General features: G+C 37.7%; 3 protein-coding genes across 4 annotated transcripts in view; 2 read left to right on the plus strand and 1 right to left on the minus strand.

The window, feature by feature from the left end:
- rnf31 (ring finger protein 31) overlaps positions 1-9,752 on the minus strand; it is a 34,432-nt gene extending 24,680 nt beyond the window's left edge. Inside the window, exons 1-11 of one of the 2 annotated variants that reach the window (XM_073926377.1) lie at positions 9,686-9,752; positions 8,797-8,996; positions 6,867-7,013; positions 6,631-6,786; positions 6,492-6,548; positions 4,704-4,860; positions 4,419-4,578; positions 3,367-3,512; positions 3,064-3,206; positions 939-1,172; positions 561-863 (exon numbers count right to left, since the gene is read on the minus strand). In XM_073926377.1, the coding sequence (XP_073782478.1) occupies positions 561-863; positions 939-1,172; positions 3,064-3,206; positions 3,367-3,512; positions 4,419-4,578; positions 4,704-4,860; positions 6,492-6,548; positions 6,631-6,786; positions 6,867-7,013; positions 8,797-8,994 (1,701 nt within the window). In that variant the 5' untranslated portion in view covers positions 8,995-8,996; positions 9,686-9,752. Of the gene's footprint in view, positions 1-560; positions 864-938; positions 1,173-3,063; positions 3,207-3,366; positions 3,513-4,418; positions 4,579-4,703; positions 4,861-6,491; positions 6,549-6,630; positions 6,787-6,866; positions 7,014-8,796; positions 8,997-9,519 lie in introns of both variants that reach the window. The other variant, XM_073926386.1, reaches the window with a different exon arrangement.
- Positions 9,753-10,076: 324 nt separating this feature from the next.
- Positions 10,077-14,162, plus strand: buc (bucky ball). The gene is given in 7 exon segments (NM_001256780.1): positions 10,077-10,199; positions 10,315-10,372; positions 11,434-11,589; positions 11,664-13,175; positions 13,245-13,346; positions 13,415-13,525; positions 13,617-14,162. Coding segments are annotated over 6 exon segments (1,920 nt in total). The 5' UTR covers positions 10,077-10,199; positions 10,315-10,365; the 3' UTR covers positions 13,649-14,162.
- An 854-nt stretch (positions 14,163-15,016) lies between these two features.
- rnf152 (ring finger protein 152) lies at positions 15,017-26,050 on the plus strand. Its single transcript, NM_001014358.2, has 3 exons — positions 15,017-15,162; positions 22,805-22,898; positions 24,684-26,050. The coding sequence occupies exon 3, from the start codon at positions 24,923-24,925 to the stop codon at positions 25,541-25,543; it is 621 nt and encodes a 206-aa protein (NP_001014380.2). The 5' UTR covers positions 15,017-15,162; positions 22,805-22,898; positions 24,684-24,922; the 3' UTR covers positions 25,544-26,050.
- Positions 26,051-26,266: the final 216 nt, after the last annotated feature.

Consider the following 26,266-nt stretch of genomic DNA (forward strand, 5'->3'; position numbering starts at 1 on the left):
AAAAGTTATTTTGTCAAGCATAAATTACAGATATTCATTTTGAGATCTTAAAAAGATTCATCAATTAATATAATAATATACAGTAATGTCAAATATTATAATTTAGTAATAACAATTATTATTATTATAATAATATAATATTAGTCATTTTAAAGATTCACTTTAAGTGTGCCTTTGATGATAGTAAAAGTATTTTAATGAAAGTGTATGCATAAATAAACACGCAGTTTCAGTTGATTCAATAAAATTAAAATGATAATTTTTACCTGTATATTCTATTTTAACTTTGAACAGCAAACGTATGTTTACTAGAACAGCGATAACATTGATTTAATATTATTACAACTATTGTATGAAATCTTAACAAAATATCATTACTTTAAGCTTGGCTGAAACGCAGCTTTTTTGCAGTCCATTTCCCCCCGACTTTAATAGTAGCCTATTAAAGTTATATAACTGCCTATTTTGGAAAGTCTAGAAGAAACAAATAAATTCCTCCTAAATTAAAGCCACATGGTCCATCGGGAGCTTTCTTTGCTGGGACTGAATGTAGAACTCACTTTAACTCTGCGGTCTCTGAGAGCCTGTCTGACGGCCTTTTCATTATCGCCCCCTGCTGCCAGCCAGGCACGTTTAGCTTCCGCTCTGGACAGGGGCACAGGGTTGCCCTTTAGTCCATCGTGGCCATTGTTCCCCCCTGAACCGTTGGGCTCCTGCTGACACGATGCAGCCATCACACAGATCTCATCAAGCACATGAGGAAGCTCTGTCTTCAGCCAATCATACGGCGTTACGTTACTGTTTCCTGACACTCGCATGCTGGTGTAAACCTCCTCTGGGCTCACTCCTTTCTTCTCTCCCTCCTGAGAAAATATAAGGATGCTTAATAAGTTCTGATGGTGCCTAAGCCACAATGACAATAAATATATCAGACTTACTCGAATGAGCTGAATAAGTTTGAGCCCGTCCTCCTTCATCAGTCTCTGTCGCTTTAAATCAGGGTCTTCAGTGGGCGTGGCTTTGGTTGTGGCTGCAGGAGGTAGAAGGTCCTTGACTGGTGATAGTGGGAGGGGCTTAGAGGGTGATATGGAAGGCTCTGGTCTTGATAGACAACACATGTCACATACGGTCGATGGTGTCCGGTTGACGTATGTACAAAACTGGCATATCCACTGAATGACAGAAGAGAAAAAGTCGACTTGATTCAAAATGAGATGTTTGCATTGTAAATCTGCATATGATTAGCAGCACAAGTATGTTGATTCATTGTATGTTTTAAAAACATTTACTAAATGGAATGTTCAGATGGTTTTGCAACAGTTCACAGTATGTTAATCGTTAATTAAATCAATTCAGTTGCACTGACACTATTGGAGAAAAACAAATCTTGAACTGAACTTTGTTGGATGATGATGACACTGTGACCACTGTAGAACTGCTTTTTTTCTGATTTACATTGACACTGAACAGAACAAAATCAAGAATGAACTGAATTGGGACCGATAATGACACTTTTGCTTTCTGTAGAGTGGGGCTTAAACCATAAAGCCAGATTAGCTGGCTATCCAGTTTAGTTTGCACCAATTCTGGGATTTAGGTTCCATAAAAGGAGCTCAGCTACTCCATAATACTATGGCAACAAAGCGTGATTAAAGTTGAGCAGCCTTTTACCTAAAAACAAGATTGGTGCAAACTAAACTGAAACTAGATGGCTAGGCAATCCACTTTCATGGTACAGGCCCCTTGTTAGAGCAGAACTGACCATACTGTAGGCCTGTTGCACAAAGCAAGGGTTTTTACAAAGATGTTTCCATTCAGTTAAAGCTCATTTTTAGGTGGGCACAATAAGATGTGTAGGTTTCAATCAGGTTCCATTGTCTTAACTTACACTACATGGCTAATACAAATTGGACCAATCAATTATGAGAAAAGTGAAAAAGATATCTAATGTAATAAAACCATTCCCAGTCCATGGGCAACATTTTTGCTCCAAAAGCGTTTTACACAAAGCATTTTTATTCAAAGTTTTCTGTTGTGGTTAATAATTTCTCTCTCGTGACAAATGAACCAAATGGGCTCTCTTACATTTCATGTAATAGGCTGTTTAGGTTGATTGCGCATGTTACACATTCAGCAGCATTCAGTCCAAATTAACAAACAAGAGTTAATTACCAAATCCATAATCACGAAAAAATAAATAAATAAATAAATAAAAACACAGAGAAAGTTCATATTAAGCATTGTGAAATCACTTAATCAGATCTTAACCAGGTTGGATTATTTGGTTTTTAATCCCAAAACTTACTCAGCAAACCCGAGTTCAGGCAAGCTGAGACAATTATCTTTGGGAGTTACTTTACAACAGAATTAGTATTTGCTTCAAACGGAAGCCAGTTTCAACATATTTCTACACAATACATGGAGGAAGGACGTAGAGGACATAAAATAAAAAAATGGGGAAACGCATTAAACCAATAACACTGACATGAATTTGTCTCAACTTGTCTCAGCAGATTATTTAAGAGGATAACTGGACAAACCAGCAGATCTCATTGAACACAATCTCAAATATTAGTTCAATCTTTCTAAAATGAAAAAGTCAGTCATCAAAATAATGTGCAAAAATTGCTTTAGTTGTCAAAGAAGACTGTTCCCAAACATCAGGAATCTGCCTTTGAAGCTCAACACAATTTAAAACGACAATGTAATATGATGTTTGTCTTTTGTTCATTCTGAAAGGGCGGTCATTTTTTAAAGTAGGAAGAAAGTCCTACAGCACATTTCATTTCTACTATTCATTATTGTCCCAGGTTGCCAGAAAGTGTCAATTTCATTCTTTTGAATGCATAGGATTGATACAGTTTTATTTGCAAATAATTTATGAAACATTTATTTACATTAGAGGGAAACAGCTATTAATACTTTTTTTTTGTTTGTTTGTTACTGTGACTCGGTTTTGAAATTGTCCTTGTTACAAAAACACTATATAAAAATCAAAAGTGACTTGATTTACTGGCACAAAAATGATACACATCGTATTTAAAATCTAGGAGTAGGAGTCACCTGGCTGTCCATTAGTGCTGAGGAGGAAGGGGTTGCTCGTGGGGGTACAGCAGGTGGTCTGGTGGCCAGACGAGGTCGTTCGCAAACCTCACATAAAATACTGCTACCTGCATTCACCACTGTGCAGCTTTTACACTGCCACTCTAATTGACAAAAGATGCAACAAAAAAAAACTGAATTATTACAATGACAAATAAATTTAGACTTTGTTTTGTCGCTTTGAATTACCAATTGGACATTTCAAAAGGTCAAGCAGTGGTGTAACGGTGTATTAGTGAGGAAAAAGGTGGAATACAGACAAACCAGATATTGTAGAGGGCTGTGATGACTCCTCCTGTAGTGATGGAGCAGCAGAGGACAAACGGGGGCGATCGCAGGTTTCACACAAAACCTGCAGCATCGAATTTACTGTAGTGCAGTATGAACACTGCCATGTTGACAGTGATGAGCTAAAGATATAAACAAAGACGTCCAAACTTATTAAACAAAGTAATGTACTAGGGATGGGTGATATCTTATCATTTGTAATATACCAGTAGATTCTCCCCACGATAAATACATTTCACTTATTATATTAATACTGATAAAACCTATAATCGTCAATGTAATGTGAAATATTACAGTAGAATGTATGTGCTAGTTGTGTGTTTAAGTCTGTTTACAAAAAGAAGATTACTGCCATACTTTCACTCTAAATTAACTTCCTAACATCAGTCGAGTGTTTAAAATAACAATTTTGTGACCAGACATGGTTTATTATCACAGAATGAAGAACAAATCATGCTGTTTTTGAGTATTCAATACTGCAATCAAGAGAGTGTCAATTAGAATTACATTAGAAATATACTTTATGCTTATAAAATACCCAGTATGGCTTGAAGAACACATGTAATCCTATATTGGAGCAAGCATTTGTTTATCGTATCATGTTTGATCCATTAATCGGTTTTCTGCCCTGCAGTAATCCTCTTGTTAAGTGTGACGTCACGAGAAGCACTTCGGGATCAAATCGCTCTATCAAACTGTATGTGGAGACTAGACAAATGGGACAAATTGATGCATTACTTTTGAAAATCATGATCACAAAAAAAAAAAAAAAAAAAAAAATATATATATATATATATATATATATATATATATATATATATATATATATATATATATATATAAATAAATGTAACACTGTTAATATTTAAATAATATATATGAAAATTAATACTTTTTAAAAACACAGTATCGTAATAACAAAACTGTTATCGCAAGAAGTACCAGAAAATATTGTTAAGTTCATATCATCTATCCCTATAAATATACCCAAACATGTTCTCTCAATCTTTTAGATCAGCAGTGCTAACCTGAGTCGCTTTGTGGGTCTTGAGGAAGTCACAGGGATTCTTATGTGTGTAGATCGTCCAGAATGAGAGTGATAGAGTCTGTCACATTCTGTGCAAAGCTTCTGGGTACAAGTGGGACAGTGAGCGGACACTGGAAAGATGCCACATATGGTGCAGTTCTCTGCAGAGTAACAGAAAATCAATGGAATGAACTGGAAAGAAGAAGGAAAACCTAATAGTAGCCACTGACAAATTCAGATAGTCCTTAAAAGATAAGAGGTGGTATGCTGAACATGATGATTTTACCTGTTTGTGTAGAGGGGGCCAGAGAAGAGAGAGAGAGAGCTGGACTGAAAGGGGATTTAGCCTGAGGAGGACTAGACAGAGGTGAAGGAGTTTGTTTATCCCATACTTTCTCACTAGGAGCAAAGACAACTGCATCTGTGCTGAGTCCCTCTTCCTCCTGTAGAGACATTGCATAAAAAGGGGGTTTTAGACACTCAGAATGCTGGTAGCCATTGACTATAGACCAGGGCTATTCAATTGGCGGCCCGCGGGCCGAATCTGGCCCCCGATGCACTTTGTTCCGGCCGTCCAAACAGTGTGACAAAGACATCAAAAATAAATTTAGTTAAACGGCCGCTATAGTTATGAAGTTGCGTGCGTCTTCAATAACAGCACGAGCTGCAGGTAAAGGCTGCACAGAGCTTGAATCATCATAAGCGAGTGTTGCGGGCAGCCGAAAACATGTTTGTAGAAAAGGCTATTTGTACAATGCACTGATATCGTTAATAGGGATGCAACAATTAGCCAATTTTACTATCAACGGCGCTTTAATTGGCCACAGTTTACTAATCGTAAAGTCTTCTCTAAGCCGCATTTCTGTTGCACGGAATGAAACGAAACCGCTGCAAAATGCCAAGTTGCCTGTGCGCCAGTTTTAAGTTTGAAGTACACAGAGGCTAATACGCACGCACACAGGATTAACTATAGCAGCGGCCGTTCCCATATCACGTCTTTTACGCTTGCAAGTTTGTTTTTTCTAATGAAAGTATATATGACAATATGTGGGAGCCAGCGGAGCGACACGCTTGTGTCTTTCTGGGCGCACGCAGTAGAAAACATCCCACATTTGAGAGTTGTGCGTGCCTTTCAGTGCAATGTAAACAAAATATATGTTTCACGAATTATTATTAAAATAATTATGTATGCTCCGGGTGCTCCGGTTTCCCTCACAGTCCAAAGACATGCGGTACAGTTGAATTGGGTAGGCTAAATTGTCAGTAGTGTGTGTGTGTGAATGTGTGTGTGGATGTTTCCCAGAGATGGGTTGCAGCTGGAAGGGCATCCGCTGCGTAAAACCTGCTGGATAAGTTGACGGTTCATTCCGCTGTGGCGACCCCGGATTAATAAAGGGACTAAGCTGACAAGAAAATAAATGAATGAATGCAGATGGCAACAACAGTTAATCTAAATAGCTACCTACCTAACATGAAGCTTGAATTTACAATAGACGTGATAACAGTGAAACCATGATTATTCTTCAGACTATATAATTGTACAACCAAAATATATTACTGTTGTATTCCTAATTGTTATGCAGTTCAAAACATAACATATGAATGTATCTGAATGTAGAAGAAGCCTACTTCAGCAATGCACTGCTTTTGTTGTGCTCTGAAATACATTTGAATGTTTGTAAAAAAAAAAAAAAAAAAAGTCTATTGTACAATGTCACTGATATTATGTAGTTTCAAAATACATCAACATTTTAATGTAGAAAAAGCCAACGTGGGTGCAAAAATCTACAGCATATTGGCTCTTATATGCTGTTATGTCATCACTCATATAGCAAGTTATATCTCTCCGGCCCTTCGACTGGGATGCTTTTCATAAACCGGCCCCCATGCCAAACTAATTCTCCTGCTATAGACCATAGTTTTAGCTAAAACCTTATTTATTGATGTACTTAATAATAAAATTTCACTTGTATACTATGTGGCCAAATGAGGAGTATATTGTAAGTAATGTTAAGGTTAATTTTAAATGAAGAATGGTTTAGAAAATAAATCAATCAATTAAAAAAAGCATTACCTGCACGGTGAGAGAGGGAATAAGTCTTTCAAAAAACTCTGGATGAGGATGGGTGCCCTACAGGAGAGAAACAGACGGTTTGAGTTCATGATTTATTTGTAATAGACCCACTGATTGCTTGTACTTTACAGTTTCAGACCTTGGTTAGCATGTCCAGCTCCATTCGAAGACACATGACCTCAAGAGTTACTGACGCCACCTTGCCAACATCTGGCTCAACAACATCATCAGGAAAGCTTAAGCCATCCTGCTGCTGATTGGTGTAGCCGTACAGGTTAAGTACTGCTCTGCCACCCTGAAAGAGAAAGACAGTTTAATGTAAACACAGATTTATATGCAAAAAAAAAAAAGCATCACAAATCTCATCCGCCACACCTGAATAGAGTCTACGGTGGTCCTGAAGACAGGATTGTTGTACTTTACTGTTCGCCAGTACTTAGGTCTGCTGGGGTTGGTAAGATTGGAGCCATACTTCTCCAAAATGTTAAGAGCAGTAGAAAGTTTCTGCAGAAGGGCTAGGGACTAAAACAAACAAGACAAATTAATGCACAACAAAACAGTGTGGACCTTACAACCCAGAAACAACATCAGTGGATAAAAATGAACTGAGACTTAATTTTGTGTGCATACAAATTAGTGGAAACTTCTGAAGAAGCTGTGAAAGATTACCCAGTGCTATATAATATGTTAAGTTGACACCATTTATTCACATGACCTATTTAACTCCATACATTCCACTACATATGAAGAGAAACGCAACTGTCAACTGTGACCCATCCAATATTTAATAGACTTGATGCTGCTTTCGGGCCTTCCAACATACTCTAAAACACATTTTTTTGCAGTGTAAAATGACAAAATTTGGTAGCATATGTTTTAGACAGGTCTTGCTCTAATTTAAATGATAAATGATTGACAGTCAATTGAAAGATGACAGGATAATCACTAAACCCACATTAAATAAACTTGCGGTATTAATGCATATTTTTATATTTTTGACCAAGAGTGTGGATCCCAACAAACAAAAACAGTGACTCCACACACGGTAGGGAAAGTAATTTAAGAAAATGAATTCATTCATTTTTTTCTGGCTCAGTCCCTTTATTAATCAGGGGTCGCCACAGCGGAATGAACCACCAACTTATCCAGCATATGTTTTACGCAGTGGATGCCCTTTCAGCTGCAACCCATCACTGGGAAACATCCATACACTCTCATTTACACTCACACACTACGCCCAATTTAGCTTACTCAACTCATCTGTACCGCATGTCTTTGGACTTATGGGGAAATCGAAGCACCCGGAGGAAACCCATGCAAACATGGGAAGAACAATGCAGACTCCACACAGAAATGCCAACTGACCCAGCCGAGGCTCGAACCAGCAACCTTCTTCCTGTGAGGTGATTATGCTACCCACTGCTCCACCGTGACTCCCAATTTTAAAAATTAACCTGGAAAATTTTGAATGATTATAGGTTCTAAATTTCAATTTTGATTACTTTTCGATTAAACACCCTGCTCTATTGATTAATGTATTTACTAAAATAAACAAATTATGAACAATACTTGTGCATCATTTATTAATCATCATTCAGCATTTACTAATACATGATTAAGATCTAAATCAATTGTTGTTAACATAAGTAAATGCAACTTGAGTTAACATAAACTAACACCGAACAGCTTTAATTTCATTAACTATCATTAACTAACACAACAATGTTGTAGTGTAAACAAATCTTTCATATTCTACTGAAGCAAAACAAAAAAGTAAACTACAATCTTTTAAATGGATAGTCCACCTAAAATGAAAGTAGCCATTACTCAGCCTCACATCATTTCAAACCTACTGTATATGACTTCTTATAAGAAACGTATTATTAGAACATATTTTGATAAATGCAGACAAACAAAAGTTTATGATTCCAACTGACGTTTTAGGTGGACTCATCTTTTAAATCTGTATCTTCTTTTAAATACAAATCCCTCTAATTACTATACCCCACATTAGTCACACTCAATCTTCAGGTCTGAAGACATGCATTATAGGTGAACTGAATAAGCTAAACTGCTGGATAACTTGGTGGTTTATTATGCTGTGGCAACCCCTGATTAATAAAAGGACTAAGCTAAAGGAAAAAAAAATGCTATCCCTGCATTGGTCACACTCAATCTTCAGGGATACTTCCTTTAGTGCAACTATATAGTTCCTATATAACGTTAAGTTTCCTTCCTAGTCCTACCCTATAATCACACACTCTTTGAACTTCTGAAGAAAATGAATCATTACGCCAGCTCTTACCTCCTTCCTGTTATTGCCACTACCGTTCTCTGTCAACATGACTTCGGCAGCTATACAGCGATACTTGCTGGAGGGTGGAAGGGGGATGTTGGCCATAGCTTCCACCCCTGCCCTCATCTCCTGGGCAGAACTTGGAGAAGATAAACTGCCCTCCGCATTCACCCTCACCTCCTCCAGCTGATCAGTGAGAGAGGCCATAGCTGAAAGTGAAAGACAAAAGTCACAAAGGGCCTACATCTATTAAGATCATTGTTTCTCATGTCGAAGCACTAGGGCACAAAAGAACTTCATTGTAGTTTGACTCATTGTTAACTTTATTTAGTATATGTGGTGGTATTACACAAGGTGGGTTATTGATTTTTTGTTTGAAGCTTAAACAAGTCAACAGAACATTTATTCACGTTCTTATCAAACAAAAAGACTAATTTTCTCGTTTAGTTGCTGTTACTGTTAACGTTGTATATATTTAAACGACTGTCATTACATTTAAAAGGCCTATATAAATGTATTTATATATAAATACACGTTAGCTAATATGCTAGCCATCCAGAGAATGGAAAGTGAAACCATAACAACTCACACGAAGCTTGTTAGCTACTTCGTTCTTTAAAATTAAAAGTAAAATTCTAGTTAAATAGCTAGGTAAACTTGTGTTTTGCAGTCTTTGTTGTTATTTGTCTGCCATTTAGCGTTACAGGGATACTAAAAACCCTCTAACGTTACCGTTTCCATTGAAGCTAGCAGGCTAACGCTTAGGAAATAACGTTAGCGTCAAAAACTCGTCAGCGACATTACAGTTAAATGTCTAAACTTGTCATCGCTAAATCTGTGATTTATGTAATCTGTTTGACGTTTTCCAGGAGCTGTCGATAAATATTAACATACTCACCGCGTACTGACAGTGCAGCTCTCTCATTCACTCATACGTAAACCTGAAACACACGTGACCACCGCACAGAGGCGCTGTGAGGACACTGCAGTTCATCAACAAAACAGTTCTTGTAAATGGATAAACGAGTAAATATGGCAACAACTGAAAGAATGAATGACAGGAAATGTTACAGGAATGTAAACAAGTGTTATAAACAGAAAGATGCTGCGCAGTTTGATTGATGAGTAAACATTTGGGGAATATTTTACAAATACTGTAATATAATTTTAAAAGTGAAATGCAAACTTAAAACTGCTATAATAATAATAATAATAATAATAATCCGACGCGATAGGCCTGTTGGGTAGAATAAATTGGGTACACCTGTTGCCCGCCATTTGATTGCATTAATGTGGATCTCTGGAAACAGACGAAACCTATAAATCTAAAGTGCAAAGCTGTAGCTAACAGAGTTAGTCGCTCTCGCTCTATATTACACATTTAAGTCCACTTTGTCACTTTCACATCTAAGGTTAGTCACTTCTGCTGTCGTCAAAACACTCTACATCTGAATTAATGAAGTATTGCAGTCACAACACCGTGTACTGACATTGTTTGGTCTAATCTAAGTTTTGTACTTTATCTAGTATTGCGGTGTTTTGTATCCTGTGCTGATTTTCTTCGTCTCCTCGTAGGAAATGGAAGGTAATCTTCAGAAACTTTTATTCTGCTAAAGCAGTTGAATACATTTTTGCTTGTTTTTAGGGATTCTGTGTGTACGGTTCAGATTAACTATTCACCTTAAAAATGTAGCTTTGTGTTTGTATGTAGTTTTTAAAAGGATAAATCCGCTCAAAGGCAGGAGAGAAGTGTTTGATGCGACTTTGAACAAGTTTAATTTGATTTTGGTTGGTCTGTTAAATGTTCACAAATTGCAGTTTGAATTTGAGGACTTTATATGGTGAATTTGGGTAATCTGGGACACCTAAACTTAACCTTGTTAATCAGGAAGCTCCCATCAAAATTGGATGACAAGGACTTGGCATTCTGACTAGATTAATGTTAAGGACTTAAACCTGTCATAAATTGTCCCACATTATCAAATTGGGACAGCATGGTTTGGGTAACCTGGGACAGTCTTCAAATGGGAAAAATATGCATTTATAGACTTTATCATTTTAATGACTACAGAGATGAAATGTACAAAGTTCTACACACACATACACACTTACTTGCACTTCCACCACACACTCCCTTCAATACCTTCACAAATACTCAAACCCACACATACACGTGTCTCTCTCTCTCACACTCACTCCTTTTTTTTTTTTTTTTTTTTTTTTTTTTTAATTGGTAAAATTGTGTTTGGCATGCATAAATGTGGCATACTTTTCAGCCCAAAATGCACGTGCCAAATTATCAAACAGCTTTTTGTTTATTTTATTTTTTTGACACATGTACTTTGTTAGATGTTGAAATAGACCGCTGAAGTCAAAATTAAAAAGTGTCCCAGATTACGTAAATTCACCCTACTACTGAAGTAGGGTATCCATACATTTGACTCCAGTGCCAATTCTGTGTTCCTCATCTACCCTTGCTTGATGTACTATAGAAATAACACTTATGTTTACATCTATTGATGTAAACTTTTTAACCAATTACTTTGGCACTATCTGCAATTAACCTAAAACACAAAAATAATATTAGCAATAGATAACAGTGAAAATGCAAATAAGTTAATTTGAAATTGTGGAATTTGTTTTTAGGAATAAATAACAATTCACAACCAATGGGAGTTGGGCAACCTCACCACCCAGTAAACCACACAAGACCATTTTTCTATGTTCAGCCACCATCTCAGCCTTATTTCATGTATCAGTGGCCCATGAATCCATATGGCCATTACGGTTTTCCCGGGCCGGGTAAGTTATCTGTTTGCGGTAATGCTACGTGTCGTAGATTTACACTATTTAATTTTCTTACCTTTTTGTTCTAGCTTTGCACTTTGGCCGTCCCTATATGGCCCCTTATCAGTTTATGCAGTATCCTGGCTATGTGATTCCACATGCACCCATGCAGCCAATTGATTACAGAAGAATTAACCCCCACTACCCCTCAGTTGCATCCTATGATCTGCGTGTTCGTCACCACTTTCAAAATGCTGGGATGCATCGGGAAACTGCCTGTTCTGAGGTCCAAACAGATCCTAGTGATTCAGTCAACAAACTGATAGACAAAATTGAGAGTCTGAAGGCCTGTGAACTAGGCAGTGACAAGGGTCCCAACAATGTAGTCTCTTCTACCCCTGATGTGGTGCAGGGAGAGAAATTGACCCGTTTAAACGAAGACTCTAATTTGGAGGTTGCCACTAAAGAATGCAAGGAGGATCCGGTCACAAGGCCCACAACCTACAGTGACTCAGCATATGATGCAGAGTCTAGCCAGGGTAGATTGGATGAATGTGTGTTCTCAGATGTGCTGCCCCTTGACAGTTCCTCTGTCCATGAGGAGGAGGAGGAAGAGGAGAAAGATGTCAATGAGGAAGATGAACCACAGACTGTTGCTGATGAAATATGCAGCCAAAATGAAATGTCTGCGAGTACAACTAGCAATGTGTTCTGTAGTGGTGTTCAAAGCATTGCAGATCCAACAGAATGCCACGATTTGGAGAAACTAGGTGATGAGCAGAAGCAGGATATCCCATCTGCGGATGCTGCTGCAGTTATAGAGCCTCTTATAAGTCTTTCTGAAGACTTTGACCTGCCATATCAAATCCTTCGCCTGCCCTGCAATAAGACAACAACTGGCCTCAGTCTTGAACGAGAGATTGACCCACTTGTCTACTTTGATTCTCCATCCACTCTGTTGCCCCCACAAAACTATTTGTCCTCAATTGGCAGTGCTTATTCCTACAGCTACTACCCACAAGTGACCCAAGAGCGCCAGAGTGTCTTAAGTCCATCCATAGATGAGCTCTCCTCCAGAGATGAAATGTTCTCCACTGATGTAGAGGATCTCGAAGTTGTTCCAGGGCATGTTTATGTTGGTGGTGGTAGGCTGGCAGAAGCCAGTGACATGCCAGTTCGCTCCCGAAAAGAGCTCCCAAGTGTAGATAAAACTTGCTCTGTTTGCCAGAAAACATGTGCATGCTGTGGTTCGACCTTGCAGGATGAGGTAGGAATGTGTAAAATGGCCGAACACAGCCATCCTGAAAGGGATGAGATGTCAGATCAAGACTGTGATTATGACCTCGAAGCAGAGGTTCGGAGCAACTGCGAGTCTCCAAGAGTGTCCAAAAGGAAGTGTTGCAGTAGGCATGCGCTGCCCTCTTGTGGGCATCATTGTGCCAAACACAGACACAGGAAGCTGCTTTGTGAAGGCCAGGAGAGCTGTGATCTACGTGAGCAGGCTCGAGTGCATCCCAAAGGAGAGTGCTGTGAGGAGTATGGTGCTCTGGCTAAAGCAGATAAGAGAATTCAAAAGGGTGCCTTGTGCAGGCCTTGTATTGGTAAGGTTTTTGTATTTTTGCATTTTAATGCTGTCATGAGGTGGTCAGCTCATGCAAAATTATTTTTAGAGCAACAATGGAGAGAGGGGGTTGTGTCTGACCAAGAGAATTGGGCGAGCTGTGGTGCCAAACCGAGGTCTTGGAGGCAAGTTACTGGACCTCAGGATCAAGGTAGGATATGTGTGTGTCTCTGTGTGAAGTATGCTTTTGTTTTATTTTTTTTTTTTTTCTCCCCAAAGGGAGAACTCCATTGAGAAGGTCGACTTGTAAATCAATCCACCAGCAAAGGCCAAGAAGTGAATACAATGACTATGATGAGACCGAATTTACCTACTGCCAGAGGGGCAGAGGTATGTTGAGCAGTTTAAAATGTTAAACTTTTTTTTTTTTTTTCTTTTTTTTTTTCTTCTTTGTTCTTATTTGTGCAAATTGTTCCTTCAGGTTCTATGAAGAAAAGAGGCTCAAGATACTAAACCATTATGCACTGCTGTAATACTTAATGTATTACCCTAAACTTGTGTAAAATGCACTTCACTATAAATGTACACATGGACACTGTTCTTGACTGTATGTAAATGAAAGGTATGACAGTGATGTACACCTTGCTGCATTTCCAGTGCTCAAGTTAACTTTTTTTGGGTGCTGTGCATTCATCTTAATATTATGCTGAAACTGGTCTCACTGTACCAGACCTTGACCTATGCCTACAAGGCCTTTCTAATGTGTCTTGATCTGGGAGGTGTAGATCATTTCTGAAAAAGGGGCTCTTTGCATAATCAAGGACTGGCTCATTGAGACCAATTTCGAATGTTGGTCATTGGAGATGCAGCTGGTTCAAGGGGTGATGCAGGGAAAGATGGGGAAATTAAGTGGACAATCTGGCTATTCGGCCTCTTAGTTCAGATGTGTCTTTGTTTTTATTACTGTGCTGTTTTATACATCAGTGTAATGTTAACATGCAGAAAAATAAATTTGGCTATACAGTGTTGTGTCATTAAAGTTTCCGCATTGCACTTGACATGTGTCCCAGTTTGTTTTCACTACTGTTCTTTTTATAGTGGAAAAAGCTCCACATTAAGGTGTGTCTATAATTGTTTGCAACAGTTATGCATCACATCTGCTCTTAATTTGAGCCCTAGATCGTTAGTGTGGACTTGACATAATTCCAGCATCTCAGCTAGAAGACTGTATAGTGCTTTGTTAATTCCAGGCTCAAATGTAATCATGAAAACTAAGAAACCTGTTGAACTCTTTACTAGTAAGGGTTAAAATAAGTAAAATATTGCAAAGACAGTAACAGACAAAAATCTGTAACAGACAATTTATGTGTTAAACAAAAGTGGGCTACTATTACTATAGCTGATTTTATTTTTACCATTATGATAGGTCTTATCACTTGACTACTTTGACATTAAAATGGTCTGTGTGAAGGCTTACTCTAAATATAGATCTAATTTTACCTAAAGGAATGGAATAGGCATATCTTATATTGCATCAATACATAAACCAAGTTGACTTATTTAACACCAGGATGTTGTTCAACATGTGATACTACGTTCTACTTCATAAAACACAACTTTAAATCCTATAAAGTCTTTCTAGCTATAAAAACTAATTTATATGGTTAATATTTTCTGCTAAATTTAATTTTGGATTACGTGATTTAAGATGTTTTGTTCAGTGAAAAATGAAAGGCATGAAAGTGTTTGTTTTGTAACCAATATAATCCGTCTTAAACCACTTTAACGAGCAGACCTGTTTTGACTCGACCAGCGCTGGTTCAAGGGCGTGGCAAGCTGATTAGCGGGGTTCCTTATTGGCTGTTCCATTCGCAAGCGTCTCCCGCTACTGGCTGCCCTGTGGGAGTAACAGAGCGTTTACAGTACAGCAGCCTTTGAAGAAGGCAGAGTGAAGTATGACAGATGAGGCTGCTTTGCATGTGATGTTCACCATTGTCATAGATGAAAGAAGATTATCGACATAAAAGGTGAGTTTTTTTCCGCTTTCTCCTTTCAAAGACACAACACCTAAATTACTTGGAGTTTTATGTCTGTGCATTCGCATCAAGTTTGCTCTGGGGTTTTCTCGACTGTACTCGCACGTTAAACAGTTTACAACGCGCCAATTTTCCGTTGTTTTGTTGCATATTTGCTGCATTACGTTTTCTTATACAGCGTGCAATTTAGAAATTTAACGTTGAACTTAATTAGAGCGCGTCGTGTTTATGTTCAGAGCAAGTTTAACTTATTCTCCCCAGTTTTGTGTTTGCTGTGTTATCCATCAGTGTAGCACAGTATAACGTGCCCTTTTACTTTGCGGAAAGAGCTTTATGTCTCTTTTCCGGTTCAAGTCTTGTTTTGATTGTTTAGAGGCACGCCACAATGGCCGCATGTCAACTAGCAAGCTTCCTACCTAGGCAGCATTTCTGAGTGGCACAGGTGTACTGGACTTTAAAAGCACCCATCATACCCAGAAACGTTAAGCTGCAGCCATCTGAAAGTTAAGGCACAGACAATGACAACTAGTCTAAATATGCCTATGTTTAAAAACATACTTGCCCTGATAATGCCTGTGCATGTCAAACATTCCAAAATATTTAGGTTATCCCTATAAAATCCCTCAATCTTTGTCTCACGGTCTGTTTGTGTTATTTGACATAAACAGAAATATTGACATCAGAGGGTGTTTTTGACTTTACTGTGTCCTTGGGATCCGATTAGTAAATTCCTCAGATATTATCTTACATTATCTCATCTCAGGGGCTTTGCTATCAGACGCTGCTTGATCCACTCAGTATTCGAGAGACCTTTTCCCTATACATTTGGTTTCTTATTAACACAGGTTTGTGTTGATGATCAGCATTGTACTTTAATCAGTGTGAAGGTTCTGTTAATTTGACAACCGTTCTGACAACATTTCTGTACAAAGTTAAATGCTTATCTGGATTGTGTCACAAACACACCTTGCTCACTTGAAGTCCAGTGGGTTCATTACAAAATTAAACACTAATGAAGATCGTGGCACTTTGCCGCATAAATTATGTGCTACCTTGGGATGTTTCACATTTCTGCATTGTTTACACAGGTTAACGCTGGAGGTGCTGAGCTGTAACAAACATCCTATGTTGCATGGGGGAAAAAAAGGCATCAAAAAGTAAAGGCCAAGGACATGCTTGAATAGCGCCCCTCCCCACCATAGTCAGCGCATTGCCCTTGAGAATGGCACAGAGCTTCAGTTTTTAAGTGACGTTTTTCATTTCCCCCTTTTTCTTTACCCCCTTTCTGACAAATCCCCTGATTCAGCTGCATCCATCAGGTTGATGCTCTGCTCTAGCATGCAGCTGACATTTTGTTATTTGGTTGTTTCATTGTCTTCGTTTTTAAGACGTCAGACTAATAGGTGACCTCAGCAAAGCTTCCACCATATTTCTTTATAGCTGAGAAATAGTTTCACATTTGGTAATATCTCGTGAGGTGCATCTAGTCTGCTAATCCCATTGCATTTCTTTAGTCATGCTCTTGACCCCCCCCCCCCCCCCCCCCCCTTTTTTTTTAAAGGCAAAAGTAAAAAAAAAAAGCTAATATTTCCAATCTGGGTAGCAAAATGTGGCAGATGAAAGACAGCTTGCTCAGCATAAAATGAGAGATTGATGTACAAAAGTGAAAACTCGGAGGACATTTTCTCAAGGTTACACCTTCTCAAGTATTTCATATGATTTAGTAAATTTTGCCCACAGGATGTTTAATAGATTGGCACATTTTCTCCCTAGTGTGCTGTACCAGAATTGCTGAAGGAAATTATGCAATGTGAAATTGAGCTGGAGTGGTTTTCACTGTAACTGGAAAACTATAGAACACTTTGACTTCTCTATCACAGTGAAATAGATTTGTAGTGCAATACACTACACAATTTCAAATGTGTAGCCTTAGATTTTATTTACAAATACAGATGGTGGCTTATATGAGATCAAGTGTGTGTTCAGTGTTTTGGGTCGTTAAAGACAAACAGTTAAAAATTGGTTTGTAAGTGTGTTTCATAAAAATATGTTAGAATGCTGAAATTTGAGCCTTGATGCACACCAAAAAAGCAGACCAAAACCTCTGAAAGCTTGAGTTTTGACCCACTTCCAAACTAACTCTAGTGTTTCTTTGAAAAGTGGACTGAAACTTGTGGCAAAAAGTACAGAATTCTCAAGTACTTGCCTTTTTTCCACTATAGCCACCTTGTTGTACATTACTGTTTAAAGCCACATAGAAACACTTAATACTGATTGCTGTCTGAGTTTATATAGTGATGTATATAAATTTATAAAGAGACGATTACCGTTTGCAAGGTATACTGTGGTTTGGAAAAGTTAAGGTTTTAGAAACACCATAGGAACGGTATATAAAAGAAAATTTTGGTGGATGTACAATTGTAATTATTATTAGTATTATTATTATTATTTTTTTTTTTAGTAGAACAGTATCTCCAGCAGAAAATATATCCAAAGATGCCATTTTAACATGTATAGAAATCTGTGTTTTTGAAACTAATGAAGACAGCAGAAGTCAACTGTTCAATTGAATTATTTAGCCTGACATGTTTACTGTTCCAAAATATTTCAAATGTTTCTCAAAATAAAATAAATTGTGTTCAAAAGGGAAAAAAGTTAGTTTTTTTACCCAGACATTTATAAAGCAGATATTTTAGAGCACTGATCACAATATTGTGAAGCAATGATGTTTTTTTATCCAAGGTATCATGCCGCCAGAATCACATACCAGCTAATGCCTAATCTGTAATGGATTACATTTACCTTACAACCAGCAGCTAGCTCTCTGCAACTCTCACATGGTTCCCCACTGAAGCTAAGCAGGGTTGCGCCCGGTCATTATCTGGATGGGAAAGCTAGGTTGCTACCAGAATTGGTGTTGTTGAGGCCAGCAGGGGGCACTCAACCTGCAGTCTGTGTGGGTCCTAACCAGTATAATGAAGGGGGCTCTATACTGTTCAGTGAGTGCTGTCTTTCAAATGTGCTGTTAAACCAAGGTCCTGACTTTCTATGATTGTTAAAAATCCCAGTCTGTTGGCTTCATCACTCTGTCTCCTCTCCACCAATCAGCTGGTGTGTGTTGTGCAATATGGCTGCCATCATGGCATCCAAGTGGATGCTGCACACTGGTGGTGGATGAGGAGATTCCCCCGCAAAAATGTGTTAAGCACTTTGAGAGTCCAGAAAAGTGCTATATAAATGTTAGGAATTATTATTATTATTATTTTCTTTTCGGCTTAGTCCCTTTATTAATCTGGGGTCGCCAAAGCGGAATGAACCACCAACTTATCCGGGTTATCCGGGTATAGCGGGTGCTCTTCCAGCTGCAACCCATCACAGGGAAGCAAGCATACACACTCATTTACACACATACACTACGAACAATTTAGCTTACCCAATTCACCTGTAGGACACGTATTTGGACTAGTGGGGTAAACCGGAGCACCCGAAGAAAACCAACGCGAACATGGAGAGAACATGCAAACTCCACACAGAAATGACAACTGACCCAGCCAAGGCTTGAACCAGCAACCTTCTTGCTTTGAGGCAACAGCAATACTGCGCCACCGTGCAGCCCTAATATTATTATTATTATTATTATTATTATTATTATTATTATTACAGTTACATTCCTTTAGTAAGTGTAGAATGCTGTTTTTTCCCAAATACTGTGGAGAATAAAAGTGTCACAATTACAAATATATATCTACAGTATATATTGTAAAATAATTATGACTTAACATCAAACTTCTCCCATTTAACAAAAAACTTCTTTGATTTATTGGTAAATTCAAAGTTGTATAAGTCCCTATTAAGTCATTGTATGAGATTACTTCTAATGTGTTATGATTGGAAATCCCTAAGAGAAAGGAAATATTTCCACTTCTCCATCACAAGATAATTTTAACGTAATAACAGATAACCCCCCAGAGGCGTCCGTCCATTCACGCCACAATAGCAGGCTTAATTGCATTATCAATTATTTTTCACCTCAAGGGACAGAGAGAGGAATTATACTTATATGAGCTATTACTTGCATGGTGTAAACCTTTGAACTTGAAAGAGAAGAGCACAATCCGATAACTGTTTTGTTTTGTAAGCCACGGCCACATGAGAAAATCATTACGTTGCTGGTTTAAGTGTAACAAAAGGATGTCAGAAGTGCTGAGAATGTGGACACAAGTCATTTAACACCAGTAACTTGACAACTGTTCATTCTTGGCTTCAGGTGATTGACATTGCTGTAGCCTGCACACTTCATTTTGCTTTGAATATTACTTCCTTGGTGACAAGCATTGAGCCAAGCAATTAAAATGCATATAAGCTGTACGGTACCCGAAGGAAAACCAAATGGCAGCAAATAAATTTTAGACAAGGTTAAGAAATATTTTTAAGTCCTGAATTGGTTAAGGTCAGAAGGAAGCATGAGCGCCCGAGGGGTTTTGAACTCTCATTCACTGGTCAGCTTGGTGCATGCAAATATCCATGTGTCATGCAGGTTTCTGAAATTTTGCCTGCAGGCTCAACCAAACTAGGTCACATTTTGCTGTTGCTTGTAAGGGGATTTTTTTTTTTTTCATGCAGTGAAAATTTGTGCTCTCATTGTGTGCACACATAAATACTCCCTGTAAGTATGTTATTCTGCCTATTGAGGTAAGCAATAATCTATGCCGATAAAACAATGCTAAGTAAAGGGTTACATTGATGAAAGAAAACCTAATGATAATGCATTTTTATTTATATAGCGTTCTTCCAAACTTAAGGTCACTTTAAATTCATTGTAATTACTGTAAATATAAAACAGTAAATGTAGTCAAAACAAACAATGCATAAAGAGAAGTGGAATATAATGCAGAGAAAAGCAGAACAAAACAGAAGAGGATCAGCAGTCAGGGGTGGAGGAGTACTAGATGTGTCAGTAGGTGAAGGGTTGTATGTCACTCCCTTACTGTATGACTTTGTGTGTTATTTGGAAGTAGCAATATCTCTTAGACATTTTTAATGTGATAAATTTTAAAATGAGGGATACACATGAGAAAAATGATCAGTTTCTCAGAACTGAACTTTATTTTCTGTGTTTTGTTTTATATTTAAATTTATTCCAAAAACTATAAACCTATTTAAAATGGTATAAATATATGCTAAATGTTAGTGGTGTAACAGATCACAAATCTCACAGTTCGGATCACATAATTTTTTTTTTTTTTATGTCACGAATCAGATCTTTTCTAAGTTCTGTTTGTGATTACAAATAAAATGGAAAAAAAATCAGCTGAAAAAAATTTTTTGTAAAATATTCATTACTTTGAAAAATTTACTGTAAAGCCGCCTTTCCACTGCACACGACTTTTGGACTCGACTGTTGGAATATGGCCCCTTGTGGCAGTCGCACAGTATTTTCAGTGTTTTCGTGCACCATGGGAGAGAAGCTGTTCTCGCAGTGTCCGAAATAAAGGAGTGCAAAAGAAAGAGCCTTTATTCTCTGTGCGTTTACATGATTTAATGAAGGAATGAATACTAGAAACTCATAGACCGCTACAAGTATTGGAGGGAATTTGGAGACAACATTAAAAATATATATTTTTATTACTTTCTTACTTGCATTTATAAACATTTTATTTTTTTGTTAATATAGACTTTTTTATAATTAAAAAAATAACCAAATAAACTCCTATTTCTCATCCCGCGCGCACGGACCTGCTTGTACAACACTGGAATACATCACAGCCGGTAACGTACGGTCTAGTCGCAGGAGCTCAAACATTTTAACGGATCTACAGCTCAATTCGGATCCGAATTTTTCACATACGGAGATGATCGGAACTCCACGCAGCTCCCAGACTGCTCTCCATTGGAAATGAATGACTTCCAGTCTGTCGCTTAACGTTTGTCGTGTGCAGTGGAAAGGAGGCTTTACACTGTAAAACCAAAAAATTTAAGGTAACTCAGACCATTTGAGGAAACAATTGCAAAAAACCATTTATGTTCAAAAACTAATCCTAATGAGTAATGTGAACTTAATCCATTTTAGTAAACAAAGCAATTTGAGCACAGTAAAACCCGATAAATGAAGAGAACTGAAGTTGAAGTAATGAGGTATTTATTAATTAACTCATTACCTTCAACACGGAGTTAAAAAACTCTTTTAAAACCTTCAGTAAATTTTGAGTTAACTACACTCATTTCATTTGATAAAGTTGACTCGTGGGCTTTACTACGTGGGGTGTACTACTGTTGCTGAAAAGACTAAATGTATAAATCTAGCATTATAATTTGTACTACCCAAATTTATTTTGAGTCTCATTTTCAATAAATGATTCAGTTATTCACTAACAAAATGTCCCGTTTCATTGCTAGATGTGTCATTTTAATGAATTATTCAGTGGCATATTTTTAATGGCTGGTTGTGGTTAAATAATGTAATTGCTGCCTACAACTTTCATTTTTGGCCGTCGTTAAATGCATATGTCAGTGATTTTGAATCTATACCATAAACATCAGTGGTTTTATCTAAACTATAAGCTGTTTTCCTAGTACTTCTGTATTAATTGATTGTTTGTAACTTCATAACTAACCGAATAGACTAAAGACTCAATCTCTTAATTTTTGTGTTTTTCCAAACACAGATTTAAATGCAGCGATTCAAAGGAACAATAAACATATGCAAATCACCATAGTTTATGATTTGTTGCGTGGGTGTTGAGATCCTGAACTTTTAAAGATTAATCGTGCAGCTTACACTGAATAAACGAGTAGTGACAGAAAACACCTTTAATGAAACCCATCACATCTTGAATAACCACCACGATTTTTTATTTTATTTTTTTACAGGAAAGTCTAAATACTTTGATACATGTGATTTGAATGATGTGAGAGACAATCTCTTTGTGATCATTACAAATTTAGGCTTGGTCTACCAGTAAAAAGATGTATTAATCCGCAGGCCACGTGTGTTCCGAACCGTGGGTTGCGATCCTTACGAATCACAGATCAGCTGTGATGCGTTACATCACTACATAATGTATATTTTAAGCAGAGCAGCTTAAAGAAAATGTATTTCTCAAATTAAAAATACATTTTGGTAGACCTTCAAATGGCGTAATATATTACAAACTGCTTTTCAAGGTGAAGAAAAAAAACTGTATATCCAAAATGCAAATGTGTGTCAGTTCATCAAATAACCCTGAACTACTATGATTAAATAAAAGCTTAAAATTAAAAATTACTTTGTCAAAACTGTAAAGAATGCCGTGCAAATAAAGGAAAGTAAACTGACCTGAATTTTTAAATGAATAATTTTAAAGCCAATGTGGCTTGGCTGTGGCCCACGCAGTTGTGGGGTAAAGTGTGTCAGATGATTTACTGTAAACTGCACCAGTATGTACTAATACAAAATAGATAGATAGATAGATAGATAGATAGATAGATAGATAGATAGATAGATAGATAGATAGATAGATAGATAGATAGATATTTATGTACACCTTTTTTTTTTTTTACAGTTTGTTGCAATATAAACTATTATTAGACTTTTTGCTGTCATCAACGATAGATACATTTATCTGTGTACTTTTTTTTTTTTTTTTTTTAACAGAGTTATTTCACGTTAGATGGAGAAGAATATTCCTTTAGACTCCCTTTATTTCCAGCTGTGCTCACTGCATGATTGGACCTGTGCTAAACGTATGGTAAGAATCACTCCTTGAAGCAATAAGGCCTAAAAATAATCACAGTGCGCTGTTTGTCTTTTGTATGATTCATGCTGCTGTTATGTACCACTGGAAACATTGCAATTCAAGTAGAATAGTTTTTAAATGATGGTTTTATTTTTTTATATTCTCTATAGTGTGGTTCCGATTACAGTAATGTATGCTTATGTATGTAATTTCATGCAAATTATATTTTAATGAAAACAGCATTTATTTGACTGCAACTTCGTAATATGACTAGCACATTGACCGTCTATAGCTTAGTGAATGTATACAAGAGTAGCAGTAATGATTATATGACTGTCAACAAAAGAGACTAAATATATTGGTTGTATATCAAATTTATGACTGGATCAAACTACAGGAGTTTTTAAAATGTATTATTTTTTTCTGGTTGCATCAAGCATATATAGAAAATATTCCCAGATATTCCTCCCTCAAATCTCAAACTTGCACACATTTCCAAATTCATGGCACAAAAACAAAATAAGAGATTCTTTTTATAAAGATTATCAAGTCAGACGGAGAATCTCACTTGATATCACACAAGATCATCAACATTGACCTTTCAGCAAGTCATGTTTACATTGCTAGCTAGCATGCCAGCAGTTTTCTTCACTCACTTGGTACATGGTTACAATTCATCCTGAGCTCCCAGTCTATATAATCGTTTCTAATAAAGATTATTGCACAAAACTTATGTTAGAATTTCTTGCTATGTTTCGTAAATGTTTATAGTAAACTTACTTGAAAGAAAAAGTCCTTCGGCCACATGTGAGGTGTTTGTGGGAGGTTATGAAAATAATAATCCAGAATTTCCAGACGAACAAAACAACTTTTTTTTTTTTTTGTTTGTGCAATGCTACTGTGCCTTATTGCACCTTCTGAATCACATCCAAAACAGGCAGTTTCTACAAACAATTGCATAATATCATAATGTTTTACATATGACTTGTGATCTGTAATTAATTTTCTATTGCAGTTTCACAAAATATTGTTTTCAATTTACCAAAAAAAAAAAAAAAAGCTTTTGCTATAATTTGGAGTTTTGGTTTTACAATTTTAACTTATATGATTATGCAGGTTATATGATAATAGAAACATCTTGTGTGTTTCTGGTAGTGGTACATTGCTCTAACCATGTTCACAAGCTTTTTCTTCATCTTTGCACAGCTTGTTTGTCTCACATTGGCTCACATACTTATAATTACATAATCACCCATAATTGACAAAGTCAGCCTAGTTTAAGGCATGTTTGATATGATCAGAGTTGACCTAATGTGTCTGTGAACAGATTGAAGATTTGGGCTGAACATCAGAACCAGATTTTTTTTTTAACCCAAATTGTCAAAGGGCAAAATAAGAGATAAATCAGCTTAAACTCCTGTAGTGTGAGACCAGATTGATCCTGTTGTCTTCCATGATTCTATTCTTTATAACAAGACAGCACTTGAAAATGACTTGTAATAAGGATTTCAGAAGTGGAAAGCAAAAAAAAAAAAAAGCATTTCCTAAGACCGCATTAGCCTCAGCATGCTTCACGATCAATGTCTAGGCTCAGGGTGACTGTGGACAGTCCTAATCCCAGCTGATTTGTTTACTTATCCCGGACGTCTACATCTAAGTCAGGCCTGACAAGAGTTTAGATCCAGCTCATAGCTAGCGCAGAATAAATTAACCCCCTCTGCCTGCTTGTGCATCAGCCAAAAATTTTACATTCTTGGCAGTCTGTTTTTGACGCAACGTCCTGTCTCGCTTCCACAGGCAGAAGCAGACGTAGATTAAATCACTGACAGACTTAACAAGTGGATTGGCGGCACAAATCGGAAAGGATACTGACAGACTTAACAAGTGGATGGGCGACAAGTCGGAAAGGATACTGGCAGACTTAACAAGTGGATTGGCAACACAAATCAGAAAGGAAACTGACAGACTTAACAAGTGGATTGGCAACACAAATCGGAAAGGAAACTGTCATTAAAGCAAGCAAACCGCTTCTGTTTATGTGCAACAGCCGCGATTTAAAGACGATGGATAGCTTGTCCCAGAGCTCCAAACTTGAGTGTCAAATATGTTTCAACTACTTCAGCCAACGGCGCCTTCCCAAACTCTTGCACTGCCAGCATACCTGCTGCTCCGTGTGTTTGAGCCAGATGAGGCTCAGCCAGAGGGAGATTCGCTGTCCCTGGTGTCGCTGCGTGACCCAGATCCCCATTGGCCTTTCAGTCTCCCATCTCCCAGATGACCCGGAAGTACTTTCTGTTATCAGTGTTTCCCAATCTTCCGAACACACACCCATCTTTATACATTTACCCAACAATGGATGCTACCTTCTGCCTGTCTCTCTGGACACCGATGGGACACCGCTGCCTGGACAACCAACCTGCCATGTTGGCCCTAAAAGCATCGGTGTGTTTGATGTCTCGGATGGACAGAATCATGTTCTAGGACATGACAGTCTTGGGGATGGGATGGAGGAGGAGGTGGTGGTGGTTAAGACTACTGCATGGACTGGGGTTTGCACTGTTCTACTTGTGGCATTCATTTTGATCTTTCTGTTGGGTATCGTGTTGCATAACATGTCCTGCGTGTCCAAACGCTTCACTATTATTTCCTGCGGATGAGAAGGATGAAAAACCTATTGAAATGGACCATCCATTTGGGCTCTATCTTGAAATCGTACTTTGTGTATGTAGTGCAGGGGTTTCTAAACTCGGTCCTGGATGGCCGGTGCCCTGCAGATTTTAGCTCCATCCTTGCAGGTGCGTTGAGGCAAGTTGTTTTTAGAAAGCCTAGTAAGAGCTTGATTAGCTAGCCCAGGTGTGTCTGATTATGGTTGGAACTAAAATTTGCTGGACACCGGCCCTCAAGGACTGAGCTTGGACATGCCTGATGTGGTGGCTTTATACCAGGGATGTCCAAACTTGGTCCATGGAGGGCCAGTGTCCTGCAGATTTTAGCTCCAACTTACCTCAACTCTCCTGCAAAGATGTTTCTAGAAGGCAAGAACTTGATTAGCTAGCCCAGGTGTGTCTGATTGGGGTTGGAAATAAACTTTGCTGGACACCGGCCCTCCAGGATGGAGCTTGGATACCCCTGCTGTATACAGATGAGCAAAAATAAAAGAGGAGTAAGATCTATGCAGCCTATTGTATTTCAAGCCAGTCTCATGACAGTTTTTCATATCTACAGTATTTTAAGTTATGTGGCTTACTCGTATACATTTGTACAGGCTCATTGTACTCGTGTTTTACTCGCATCCAGTAATGTGTGGAGTTTATTTTTTTTTAAATCATATCAATTTGTACAGTTGGGATTGTACAAATTTAAAGCTTGTTTAATTACCT

This window comes from Danio rerio, chromosome 2 (genome assembly GCF_049306965.1).
Source record: "Danio rerio strain Tuebingen ecotype United States chromosome 2, GRCz12tu, whole genome shotgun sequence".
NCBI lineage: Eukaryota > Metazoa > Chordata > Actinopteri > Cypriniformes > Danionidae > Danio > Danio rerio.